Here is a 13,787-nt window from a genome sequence, read left to right as displayed (position 1 = left end):
CAGGAGTTTACTCACTTTACTTCCTAATCCCCCAAAAAGATGGTTATCTAAGACCAATCTTAGACCTCAGAATGTTAAACCTATACATGCTGTCAGATGGTTACCCTTTAACAAGTGCTTTCATTTCTACAACAAGGAAATTTTATGTCCACACTAGACTTAAAGGATGCATACTTCCATATTCCTATCCACCCAGCGCATCGCAAATATCTCAGATTTGTGATGGCAGGAAATCACTATAAATTCAAAGTACTCCCATTCGGAGTGACTACTGCACTGAGTATTCACAAAATGTCTAGCAGTAGTAGCAGCTCATTTAAGAAGACAACAAATTCATGTCTTCTCATATCTAGATGATTGGCTCATCAAAGCCAACACACAGCAGAAGTGTTTACTACACGCTCAAGATACCATAATCCTTCTACATCAATTAAGATTTACAGTCGACACACAAAAGTCCAATCTTCAACCCTCACAACTGAAACCATATCTGGGAGCAACGCTAAACACTCACACAGCTCCAGCCTCTCCCAGTGCAGCCAGAATTCAAAACTTTCAAACTTTATCACTACAGTTTCAAAACAACCATTGCCTAACAGTCAAAACTTTCATGCAACTGTTAGGGATGACGACATTGTGCATTGCAATAGTGCCTCACGCAAAATTACACTTGCGTTCTCTACATGAATGCTTAGCACGTCACTGGAATCAATCACAGGGTCAATTAACAGATCTAGTGTTGGTAGACAGCTCTCTGCAGTGGTGGAACACACAAAACCTATCAAAAGGGCGGGCTTTCATCGACCCCATTCCACAAGTCGTAGTAACAGCAGATGCGTCTCTCACAGGTTCAGTGCCCATCTCCCTACATCTAATAATTCAGGGTTTATGAGACACCAAATACAGGAGTCTCCACATCCATTACTTGGAGCTTTCAGCTGTTCCACCAGCACTAAAAGCTTTTCACCCTCACCTAGTAGGAAAAGTTGTCAGTCTGGACGGACAATATGAAAGCTGTGTACTATGAACAAAAACAGGGGAGGGGACACTCTCTGCAGCAGTCACTCCTCTCTCAGTCCTTTTGGCGTTGGTCAATACATCACAAAGTTCATCTTCTGTCAGAACACCTTCCAGTCATGCACAACCAGTTTGCCGACCTCCTCAGCAGAATGCGGCAGCATGTACACGAATGGGAACTTCATCCCCAAGTTCTCCTTCCATACTTCCAAGAATGGGGTTTCCCACAAAAAGACCTTTTTGCCACAAGCAGAAAACTCAAAATGCCTAAACTTCGCATCCAGTTTCCCATGTCATCTGTCCAAAGGCAATGCCCTATGGATGACCTGGTCCGGGATATTTGCTTACGCTTTTCCGCCTCTAGCTCTCCTTCTATTTCTGGTTCGGAAACTCAGGCAGACATCACTCGCACTGATTCAAGTGGCTCCCCCATGGGCTCATCAACCATTGTTCACCACACTACTAGAACGGTCAGTGGTTCCACATCAGAAGCTGCACCTCACTTCCAACCTTCTCACACAGACCCATGGAGAAATCAGACATCCAAACCCCAAGGAGCTCAACCCAGCGAATTGGCTTCTGATGTCATAGAGTTTGGATACCTAAACCTATCAACAAATCGTATGACAATTATTAAAGAGGCAAGAATGCCTACCACTAGGGCGTGGAATGCAGCAGAGTAGAAAAGGTTTGTTATATTGATCCACTGGATGCATCGATACAAAATATTATTACTTGTTATCTTTTGAATTTACAGCAAGCTGGCATAACCAATCAATCAGTCAGGTCACTTGTAAAGCGCTCTACATACCCGTGAGGGTCTCAAGGCGCTGGGGGAGGGGGTGAGCAGAGGGAGCTGCTACTGATCGAAGAGCCAGGTCTTGAGGAGTCTTCTGAAGGCGAGTAGGTCTTGGGTCTGCCGTAGGTTAATGGGGAGGGTGTTCCAGGTCTTAGCGGCGAGGTGAGAGAAGGATCTGCCGCCGGTGGCCGTTCTTAGGATGCGGGGGATTAGGGCGAGGTTGGCGGAGCGGAGCTGGCGGGCGGGGGTGTAGAAACTGAGTCGTCTGTTGAGGTATGCTGGTCCGGTGTTATGGAGGGCTTTGTGTGCGTGGATGAGGAGCTTGAAGGTGATCCTCTTGTTGACGGGGAGCCAGTGCAGGTCTCTCAGGTGGGGTGTGATGTGGCTGCGGCGAGGGATGTTGAGGATCAGACGTGCCGAGGCGTTCTGGATGCGTTGCAGCCGTCTCAGGAGCTTGGCCGACGTTCCTGTGTAGAGGGCGTTTCGGTAGTCTAGCCTGCTGGTGACTAGGGCCTGGGTGACCGTTCTTCTAGTTTTGGTGGGGATCCACTTGAAGATCCTTAGGAGCATTCGAAGGGTGTTGAAGCAGGATGAGGAGACGGCGTTGACCTCTTCAGTCATGGAGAGGGTGGAGTCGAAGATGACCCCTAGGTTGCGTGCGTGGTCGGTGGGCGTCGGGGCTTTTCCCAGTGTTGTCCGCCACCAGGAGTCGTCCCAGGCTGAAGGGGTGGCTCCGAGGATGAGGACCACAGTCTTGTTCGAGTTCAGCTTCAGTCGGCTGTTCCTCATCCATTCGGCGACGGCCTTCATACCTTCATGGAGGTTGGTCTTTGCAGTGTGAGGGTCTTTGGTGAGGGAGAGGATCAGCTGGGTGTCGTCGGCATAGGAGATGATGTTGAGGTCGTGCTGTCGGGCGACGTGGGCGAGGGGTGCCATGTAGATGTTGAACAGCGTCGGGCTAAGGGATGAGCCCTGGGGTACGCCGCAGATGATCTCGGTGGCATTGGAGCGGAAGGGTGGGAGGTGGACACTCTTGAGACCTGCCGGAGAGGAAGGATGTGGTCCAGTCCAGGGCCTTCTCTTGGATCCCGGCGTCGTGTAGGCGTGTTCGTAGTGTGCGGTGGCAGACCGTGTCGAAGGCGGCTGATGGTTACAGGAGGATGAGGGCTGCTGTTTCTCCGTTGTCCAGCAGGGTCCTGATGTCGTCGGTGGCGGCAATGAAGGCGATTCGGTGCTGTGGTTGCTGCGGAACCCGGACTGGGATGGGTCCAGGATGCTGTTCGCCTCGAGGTAGCGGTTCAGTTGTTTGTTGACGATTTTCTCGGTGACCTTCGCTGGGAATAGGAGCACAGAGATGGGTCGGAAGTTCTTGAGGTCCTTGGGATCTGCCTTGGGTTTCTTGAGTAGGGCGTTGTTCTCGGCGTGCTTCCAGTTTTCCGGGAAGGTTGCTGTCTCGAAGGAGATGTTGATTACTTTCCGGAGATGGGGTGCGATTGGATGTGCTGGCTCTGTTGAAAATGTGGTGAGGGCAAGGGTCTAACGGTGATCCTGAGTGGATGGTGTTCATGATCTCGCTGGTTTCCTCGTCGTTGATGCTCGTCCAGGAGAGCAGGCGGTTGGTGCAGGTGGTCGTCGTGGGGACGGTGGTTCTCGGGGTGGTTGAGGTGTTGAAGCTGTTGTGGATGTCGGCGATCTTGCGGTGGAAGAAGGTGGCCAGTGAGTCGCACAGGCCTTGCGAAGGTGAGATGTCGTTGGTGTTGGAGCAGGGTTTGGAGAGTCCCTTCACGATGTTGAAGAGCTCTTTGCTGTTGTGTGCGTTGTTATCTAGGCGATCTTTGGATGACGCCCTCTTGGCGGATCTGATGAGGAGATGGTGTCTGTGGGTGGCGGTCTTGTGGGCTGCGTAGCTGTCCGGTGTTCCATCGCGGATCCACTTCTTCTCCAGTTTTCAGCACGTTTGTTTGGAGGCCTGGATGTTTTCGGTGAACAGGGGGCTTTCTTGCTGGTATGGCTGTTGGAGGGTGTCTTCAGCGGGGCGAGGGTGTTGGCGCAGTCGTCGATCCACTGCCTGAGGTTGCGGGCGGCGGTGTCTGAGTTGGCGGGTAGAATCTGGACGAGAGTAGTGGTTAGCTGGACTTCGGTTACTTTGCCCCAGCAGCGGCGGGGCATCTGTTGGGTGCGGTGGTGCGTGGTGGGCTTCCTGAAGGTGAAATGGATGCAGCGATTGTCGGTCCATTGGGGTTCGGTGGTGTGGTCGAAGAAGACATGGGGGCTTGCGGAGAAGATGGGGTCAAGTGTGTGACCGGCGGCGTGGGTGGGTGTTGTCACGAGCTGTCTGAGTCCGAGGTTGGCGAGGTTGTCGATCAGGGAGTTGTTCTCGAGGTGGAAGTTCAGGTCCCTGATTAGGATGTAGCCTGTGGAGGCGTGGGCTTGTATGCTGATAAAGTCGGCGATGGAGTCGCTGAACTGTGGTCGGGGTCCGGGGGGGTATGTAGATGAGGGTTCCTCTGAGGGTGGTGTTGGGGTCGGTGTGAATCTGGAAGTGCAGGTGTTCGGCGGTGCTGAGGGTGTCGTCGGAGGTGGTCAAGACTCTGAGGGTGTTCTTGTGGACGATGGCGAATCCTCCTCACATCTATTCGACTACACCTTGCGGCAGTAGCTGCATATCTGCAAAACAGACATTTATCCTTATTCAAAGTTCAGTAATTAATGATTTTATGGAAGACCTTAAAATAATAATACTGCTTGCACCTGTCTGGAACCATAACATTGTCTCACAAGGCTTATGGGTCCATCTTTTTAGACACTATGCAATTGTTCATTACAGTTTATTTCATGGAAGGTTGCCTTTCTAATTGCTATCACTTCATTAAGACGTGTTGGTGAGCTCAAGGTATTAACTTTAGAAGAACGTTCATAAAGATAGAGTGGTTCTTCGTACAATCCAAAAGTAATTTCTACTTTTCATATTAATCAATCAGTTGAGTTACCTTTGTTCTTCCCTCAACCTGATTTAGTAGCAGAAAGAGCTGTACACACACTTGATGTCAAAATAGCACTATTATGCTATATTGTTAAAACAAAAGATTTTCACAAAACAACTTTTTGTTGCATTTGCTCCACATAAAGGAAATCCTATCTCTAAATCCCGTATTTCTAGATGGATTGTTGAATGTATTCAAGCTTGCTATATGAAAGCTAAAAGAACTTTATCTATACCTCCTAGAGGACATTCTACTCCCAAAATAGGAGCATCTATGGCCTTTTTAAGTTACATTCCCATAGCTAACATATGTAAAGCAGCTACGTGGTCCACACCACACACGTTTACCAAACATTATTGTGTGAATGTGTTAGTTCGTCAACAAGCTAATGTAGGACAAGCAGTGCTTAAAAAAAACACCTTTTCAAACAACTGCAACACCCACTGGTTAGCCACCGCTTTTGGAAAGTACTGCTATACAGTCTATGCAAAGCATGTGTATCTACAGCACACATGCCTCAAATGGATTATTTTACTTACTGTGTAAGCATCTGTACTTGGCATGTATAACTGTAGAGTCGCATGCACCCTCCCTCCTCCCCAGACACATGTGGTTGTTGTAGTTCTTATTCACATTACATACGCATAGACATCTCTAAACTACATTCACTCCATACTAACCCGCCTGAGGGAAAATAATCTAACAAGGAAGTTGATGCGCATGCGCACTATCACTGAAAGCAGGAGTCCCCTACCTTGTGACTGGAAAAGACGTTTTCTTAGAAAAACAACTTGCAAACACCCGGACCTAAAACTAGATGCCAGGAGTATGCAAGGCATGTGAATCTACAGCTCTACATCCCAAGAACAGATGCTTACAGGTAAAGTAACATAATTGTTTTAGGTTCTTCTATACCAACACAAAAATATAAGGTAGGTCTTTCATGATTGTGGAAGACTGCTGTTTGTATGTTAATACAGCTGTCCTCTTTCTGGGTGGACAACAAGTCTTAGCTACACTGTGCAGAAACTCCAAAGCCACAAACTCGGTCTGTGAAGGAAAACCCAAGCCATACAAAGTAGAAAACTCTTGAGTATGTAAAAACATTAGTGTTTATTTATCTATTTAGCCGAAGTGTAATGGGTTGCTTTACATCTTTGGGTAAAAGTATTATAAACAACGGGGAAATTAAATTACTTCCACTTATAACCAAAAACATGAACCACGCTACCAATTTGTAGGTTGCCAGACGAGTAGATCAGAATCTCTGGTGCCTTGGGAGCTATCTTTGGAAGATTTTTAAAAGTTTTCAACAGTCTCAGGGTATTGTAGTGTAGACACAACTCTTCGACATTTTTTGTGTTAAGTGTTGAAGTGCAGTTTGCTTTTCAAGTCACTCGCCTCTTTGTTCTTCCTTGCTGCACAGCAGCTAAAATAAAATATATGTAAACCACACAAACAGTTATATAAAAAGTGTAAAATTGACATAGGACACTATAAACAAAGCTAGTGGTACAAACATTAAACATTGCCTCAGCGCTATAGGTCGTTTGAAGGTGATACTGCTGCTGACCTGCAAGCATGCAGGGCAGTTGCTTATAATGTGCTGAGCTTGAGGCAGTTTACTCATTTTGTAAGACTGGGGATCAAAACTCGTAAACCAGTTTCCACCATTTCCCAGTCCACCCTTTGCTAAGAGCTAGGAGACAAGACTTTCTATGGATTGACAGGGAGGAACAGTCAATCGTAGACTGGTAAAGTGACGCCGCCCTCCCTTACTCCTTCTTGGCAGTGGTGAAGTCCATGGGCATACATACCAACAATGGCTCTGTTGTGTAGCAGCGCTAATCCGCGTATCGTTTCTCTTCTTGCGCGTTTGTACTGCAGATTGGTATTTTAAACAGGTTACTTTTCACATATTATATTATCTCTAAAACCCAATAACTCCAAGATGTAATTAAGCTCTTGAAGCTTTTGATATCTCTTGTAAGCAGCTCTAATATGTTGTTCTCTCTGAACTGTGAAGTAAACAAAATCAGGAGTTGCACTGAAAACTAGGCGCTTCCGGTTTAAATACCTTTCCAGAGCGCAATCCCACGCGGGACTAAGAGATTATTCAGCATTCTAGCTTCAAGAGGAACTGAGCTACTCCGACTGAGTGCCTTTCTCCAGATCAGGGGTTTACCTCATCCAGCCTGGAAACCAAATTTCACAAAGTGAGGATTATCTATAAGTTTGCCAAGTAGTCCTTCCTGTAGGTTAAACGAGAGCAGCATCAAAGACCTGGTTACATTTTGGCGCCAGAAAACCAGCCAAACTCTTTTTTTTTCTGAGAACTTAAGACTCCGTTTCAATTTATTATCAAAAGTGAGACCCAGACGATGCGAAGTGCCAACGGCTTCCAATGTGCCTCATTCACTCACCATTGGTACCTGATTGTGTCGTGGAACAAGCCAAGGACTTTGCCTTCGATAAGTTAACCATAAGGCTCTTTGCCTGTGACGACATTTCCAGATAACTCAGACCTTGCTGTAGGCTCACTGGTGTCCTATCAATTAGGACCATGGTGTTGGCATAAAACAAGCAGCTTGTGTGTTTGCATCGAGCTTCCCTTGTAAGATCGACTCATGCCAACAAGACCACTCCTGGATCCTGAATGCACATCAGGAGGAGACGCAAACTCAGCACACTATGTATGTCTGTACCGGTTACTAAGATGAACACAACCGCTCACGACGCCCCAAGCACATCTTCTTTTCCGGGGGAACTTTCCTCTTGCTAGGTTCAGTCTGTGGAGAAACCAACAAATGCATGAGTCCCAGTTTGGACTTCAGGAATAACTTCCTTTCTTTCAGCCAGTCCTGCAGATTGATCAACTACATGTATTTTTTTAAGAATCAGACATGGATTGCAAACAATAATTAGAGGGCACATGTTTACCTTGTTTGTGTATAGTTCTGACTACTGCCCTGCAGTGGGCTAGAGGCGTTATAAGTAGAAAGGATTACCCATAACAAAAGAGTCCCTATTAGATCCATCTATCTATATAATTCTTGAGATTGTTGGAGCACAAACCTTCTTGGCCAAATCCCTTGGAGCTTTCAATCCCTGTAACTGGGCTGTGGTTATCCTTGAAGGATCTTGGGGCAGGGAGGCTGTCCTTGTGTTCGCACCTTACTTTTAGGAACTAAACCGAAATTCCGTGTGTGAAACCAAGGCCACTTTGTGGATACCCTCATGCGGGAATTCTTAGCCTTCTCTTTTGCTTCTGATAGACAGGATAACCTTTTTTTCCCTTCTCGGATTGTATCTACATCCAGTGAGTTTTGCATAATTCTTAGTTCTTGAATTTAAAAAGGTTTTTATCTTGCTGCTCAGCCAGGTGGATTGTAGCTCTGACAGGATTTCAGTACTAGCTAACAAGTGTCTTAAGCCGACTAATTCTAAAGGAAGGTTTCTCTTAGTAGCCTTCGTGCAATACTTCCTTTGTCATAGTCTTTTTCGTCTTGGTCTGTTTCGTCTTATCGTCCCCTACCCTGAAAGCCGTGTCTCCTTGACTCTTGCCCAATGGCGGAGTTATTTTCATGTCTTTACTCTAGTGTTACTTCCTCTAGCACCTTGATCAAGGTTTATATATTCTCTGAATCTACAGGGGGTTTCTCTTCTTTAGATGTAGCTTGGCTCGTCTCTTGGGTACACTATCTTTCTATAAAGACGCCATGTTTTCCTAGTCTCCTGCAGGCCAAAGATTGCCTAGGACAGCATCTGTTGTGGAGGACTGCTCTTGTTAGGTAAACAGATACCTGGATTTAAGAGGAAAATTAACGGCTTATTTGCAGAAAGAGCAGTTCCTCCGCCGTATGTCAAAATATCAAGGTATATAATATGAACTAACCCCCTCGCTCCCCCCCCCCCTTACCCCACCGGTTATATGTCAATGAGTGGTAGAACGTGGGATATCAGATTGCCTTTTCAGGGTAGCAAGACCATTGAAATTTGGTTTTATAGTGAGGAGGAGACACCATGCATCATATTCTGCTCCATTGCATATTGCTGAAGCTTTTTGTATTAGGGGATTCCGCGCTCGGTCCAGAGAGTACATCACCATTGGCCAATGATGGAGTGAATACTGTGTTTACATAGCGCCTTGGTGCCAATCGTCTCTAGTAGCTTGACATCCGTTTGCCTGCAGAACACTGGATCTGATGAGAGGATTCTCCAGGAGAGAGATACTGCAGACAGCCCTAGAGCACATCTCTTTCTGCAGCTTATTCACAAGATGGTGGATAAGAGGCTGTGTCGTAGTTCTTATGCACTGAAGACCAGTCTAAGAGCAACGCCTGATACGTCTCAAGAAGCGCTTCCTGGCTACAGGTGTCCAACATCAGGGGCATTTTAGACAAATGCTTTGCCCTAATCTGGTCTCAGCCGTGAGGGTAGGACTACCAAAGAACCCAGTCTTTTTTGTAGAGTAGATGGGGAAAGGAGGGGCTAGCTTCTTGAAATCCCCCCTCCTGTTTCTGGGACCCATCACTCTGTTCACACACGGCCATAGAATGAGAGGGTTGAGGGGGTCTTCAAACCCGTACATTAATGCTGGTTGACCTCAGGGACATGGTCTTGATTCTCGAACAGAAGAGTGTTCACTTTGTTATGTTTATCTTCTACTTCAGTGTTTTGTTTTTTACTAACATTTCCCTGTCTGATGTCCCTAAACTCTCCCCACCCTCTTCCCTCATTCCCATTTCCTTCTCATCCTTTAGCCTTGCCCCCCTTTTTCTCATTTCACATGTCTTTCTCACGTACCCTCCTTCCATACCCTTTCTCTTCATTTCCCCTCTTTCACTTTGTTTTTCCTCTTCGACTTCTTGATTTTCATCACTTCCTCGCATGTTCCTCCACTACCATTGTCTGCTTCTTCACTTTATTCATGCACACCCCTTTATTGCTGATTATCCCTACACATTGCACAATGATTTTTGTCTCATTCTCTTCATTCATCATTTTGTCCTTCCCTATCCCCTCTCTTTTAAACACTGTTCCCTCTGCAACTCACAATCCTCTCCCCATGCCCTTGTTTCCTTTCTTCCTCTCTCACTTGTGCTTTGGCTCAGTGTTTCCCTTTTTCAAATGTGAACACCCTCTTCTTGCCCATTCTTCTCTGCTCCATTCTGTTATCAGTTCTTAATTCCCTTTCTTGCTCCCCACCTTGTTTCAACTCTGCTTCTCTTGTTTTTGCAGTCTTACTTTAGTAGGCGACATGAAGGCCTTGAACCGGAGAGAGCGCTCGGAGCTGAGGAGGCGAAGCATATTGCTGCTCTACTACATGCTGCGTTCTCCCTTCTACGACCGATATGCTGAGTAAGAGCCCGCTGTCTTACGCTGTTCCTCGCAGTGGGGTCAGGTGGGGGGGCGGGTGGAGAAGGAGTCTGTGAGACTGTGGCTTTTTGTTTTTTAGTGGGAGAACACCGCTCTGTTTGGGCCATGCCCCAATTTTTAAGAGCGAGAAGGACTAGGAGACACGCCCCATCTCTGTGATTGGATGAAGATCCAGAGGGAAGGATGGTTGGTAGTTGCCTCAGTGGAACTAACTTTGATAACCTTGCTCTGGTTGGTGGGCATTCCTGTGATGTTATTGTGGTGTCTTTTCTTCAGGCTTCATGAGGTGGGTGAAGGTACATTTTCTGTTTTTGTTAAAGGCTGATTTTCTCAAGGAGCTGGAAGTTGGCACCCGGGCACTTAACTTCTATCCCACCTTCGCGAAGTGTGTGTAGTGTGCTTCTCTGTGATTTACTCTGATGTTCTTTGGTGAACGGTTCAAGTTCAAGTTCAGGAATTTGTATAGCGCACTACTCACCCAGAGGGTCTCAAGGCGCTTGAGGGAGGGTGGGTGCATTCCTTATCGAATAGCCAGGTTTTTAGTTGCTTTCTGAAGGAGAGGTGGTTCTGTGTAAGTCGGAGGTGAGTGGGGAGAGAATTCCAGGTTTTGGCCGCTAAATAGGAGAAGGATCTACCCCCCCATGGTGGATCTGTGGATGCGCGGAATTGCGGTGAGGGCTTTATTGGACGATCGTAGTTAGCGGGTGGGTGTGTAGAAGGACAGTCGTGTGTTGAGGCATTCGGGTCCTAGGTCGTAGAGGGCCTTGTGTGCGTGGGTGAGGAGACGGAACGTTATTTTCTTGTTGACGGGGAGCCAGTGGAGATCCTTCAGGTGACCGGAAATGTGAGCATGACGGGGAATGTCGAGTATGAGTCTGGCTGAGGCGTTTTGGATGCGTTGGAGTTTTTTCTGTAGTTTGGCTGTGGTCCCAGCGTAAAGGGTATTTCCATAATCCAATCGGCTGGTGACCAGTGCGTGGGTGACTGTCTTTCTTGTCTCGGTGGGGATCCAGCGGAAGATTTTTTTGAGCATGCGTAGGATGTTGAAGCATGAAGATGAGACGGCGTTGACTTGTCTGGTCATCGAGAGGGAGGAGTCTAGGATGAAGCCCAGGTTACGTGCGTGATCTGTAGGTATGGGTGCTGTACCCAGGGCCGGTGGCCACCATGAGTCATCCCAGGCAGAGGGGGATGATCCTAAGATGAGGACTTCCGTTTTGTCCGAGTTAAGTTTTTAACGGCTGTTCTTCATCCATTCGGCTACTTCTTTCATTCCTTCGTGTAGATTGGTTTTGGCGGTGTTTGGGTCTTTGGTGAGGGAGAGGATCAGTTGGGTGTCGTCTGCGTAGGAGATGATGTTGAGGTTGTGTTGGCGCGCGATGGATGCGAGGGGACTCATGTATACGTTGAAGAGGGTGGGGCTGAGTGAAGATCCTTGTGGTACACCACAGATGACTTCGGTGGCCTCTGATTTGAATGGGGGGAGGTGGACTCTCTGGGTTCTTCCAGCGAGGAACGAGATGATCCAATCCAAAGCTTTTCCTTGTATTCCGACATTGTTGAGGCGTTGTATGAGTGTGCTATGACATACTGTGTCGAAGGCAGCGGAAAGGTCGAGTAGGATGAGGGCCACTGTTTCTCCGTTGTCCAGTAGTGTTCGGATGTCGTCTGTTGCTGCGATGAGGGCGGTTTCGGTGCTGTGTTTGGCTCGAAAGCCGGACTGTGAGGGATCGAGGGAGTTGTTGGATTCAAGGAAGGCGGCGAGTTGGCTATTGACGGCTTTCTCGATGACTTTGGCCGGGAATGGGAGGAGGGATATGGGGCGGTAGTTTTTAAGTTCAGATGGGTCTGCTGTGGGTTTCTTCAGGAGGGCGCTGACTTCGGCATGTTTCCAGCTTTCTGGGAAGGTGGCAGAGATGGAGCAGTTGATGATATCACGGAGATGGGGTGCGATGATGGATTCTGCTTTATTGAAGATGTGGTGGGGACATGGGTCGGTTGGGGATCCAGAGTGGATAGAGTTCATGAGGCGGATGGTGTCTTCACCAGTCATTGGGTTCCAGGCGCTGAGGTAGTTAGAGGTCGGTTTAGGTTCTGAGGGGGGTGGAGAGGGTTGTCTGTTTGAGCTGTTTTCGAAGCTGTTGTGTATGTCGGCAATTTTGTTGTAGAAGAAGGAGGATAACGAATCGCAGAGGTCTTGGGAGGGAGTGATGTCGTTTGAGGCTGCAGTGGGGTTGGTGAATTCTTTGACGATGTTGAATAGTTCCTTGCTGTTATGGGCGTTGTTGTCAAGTCGTTTCTTGAATGCTGATTTCTTCGTGGATCGGATCAGCTGGTGGTGTTTGCGGGTGGCTGCCTTGAGGGTGGTCATGTTGTCGGAGGTTGGGTTTTTTCTCCATGTCTTCTCAAGCGTGCGGCATAGCTTTTTGGATTTCTTAAGGTCATCATTGAAGCATGGGGCCTTTTTATTGTTTTGATTGGTGAGATGGTTTTTCAAGGGTGCTAGTTCGTCAGCGCTGTGAGTGATCCATTGTTTGAATTTGATGGCAGCTTGGTTTGGGTCCGATGAAAGGGCGGGTGGGTTTTGGTTGAGCGATGTGAGGAGTTGGTCGGTGGTGATTTTGTTCCATTTTCTTCGGGGGATAGGTTGTGGGTGGTTGTGGGTCGAGGTTGTTTTGTAGCTGAAGTGAACACATCTGTGGTCTGTCCAGTGGAGAGCTGTGGTGCGGTCAAAGGAGATGTGTTTGCTGGAGGTGAATATTGGGTCGAGCGTGTGTCCGGCTGCATGGGTGGGGGTGTCAACAAGTTGTTTGAGGCCGAGATTGGTCAGGTTGTCAAGAAGGGTGGTGGTGTTGTAGTCGCTTTTCTTGTCCAGGTGGAAATTGAGGTCTCCTAGTAGAATGTAGTTCTCCGAGGCGAGGGCATGTGGACTGATGAAGTCGGTGATGTCTTCGTTGAATTGTTTACGGGTTCCTGGAGGCCTGTAGATGAGGGTGCCTCTAAGTGTTGTTCTAGGGTCTGTGTGGACCTGGAAGTGGAGGTGTTCGGCGGTTGTAAGGTTATCGTCGGAGCGGGTCGTGATTTTGATGGTGTTCTTATGGACAATGGCGATGCCTCCTCCCGTTTGGACGGCGCGGTCTTTCCGGATAATCTTGTAATTGTTTGGGATAGCTACGGCGAAGTCGGGTGCTGATGATGCGTTCATCCATGTTTCAGTAAGGAAGGCGACGTCCGGTGATGTAGTGTCGAGTAGATCCCAGAGTTCGGTGGCTTGTCTGTGGACCGAGCGGGTGTTCAGCAGGATGCACTTCAGGTGGTTAGAGTCGGAGCTGAGTTTGGGGTTAGTGGTATGGGTCTTGATGCTGGTAAATTTGCAGGAGTGGCAGGCGAAGGGTCCGTGGGTGTGTCCGGGGGCAGCTACGCAACAATGAGGGATGCGTCCGGGGTTGAGGGCTAGGAGGGTGGCGGCGTCATACGTGATGTTGGTGGAGGGCGCAGCGCGGGGGCCAGGGGGTCTGGCGCTGGGCGCGGTCCTGGCGCGGACGGGCGTAGACGGGCTTACCTTTGGTGCACCTTCGGCGCGCATGGGGCCCGTCCGCTGCGCGTGG

General features: G+C 48.1%; 1 protein-coding gene across 1 annotated transcript in view; it reads left to right on the top strand.

The window, feature by feature from the left end:
- The window catches only part of PEX16 (peroxisomal biogenesis factor 16), a 152,861-nt gene that overhangs the window by 124,556 nt on the left and 14,518 nt on the right, over window positions 1-13,787 (top strand). The window contains exon 9 of the mRNA XM_078684387.1: window positions 10,042-10,161. Within this exon, the coding sequence (XP_078540513.1) occupies window positions 10,042-10,161 (120 nt within the window). The remainder of the gene's footprint in view (window positions 1-10,041; window positions 10,162-13,787) is intronic.

This window comes from Lissotriton helveticus, chromosome 3_2, assembly GCF_964261635.1.
Source record: "Lissotriton helveticus chromosome 3_2, aLisHel1.1, whole genome shotgun sequence".
Classification (NCBI taxonomy): Eukaryota; Metazoa; Chordata; class Amphibia; order Caudata; family Salamandridae; genus Lissotriton; species Lissotriton helveticus.
Note: the sequence above shows the minus strand (reverse complement) of the source record. Positions and strands in the feature narration are given on the sequence as shown.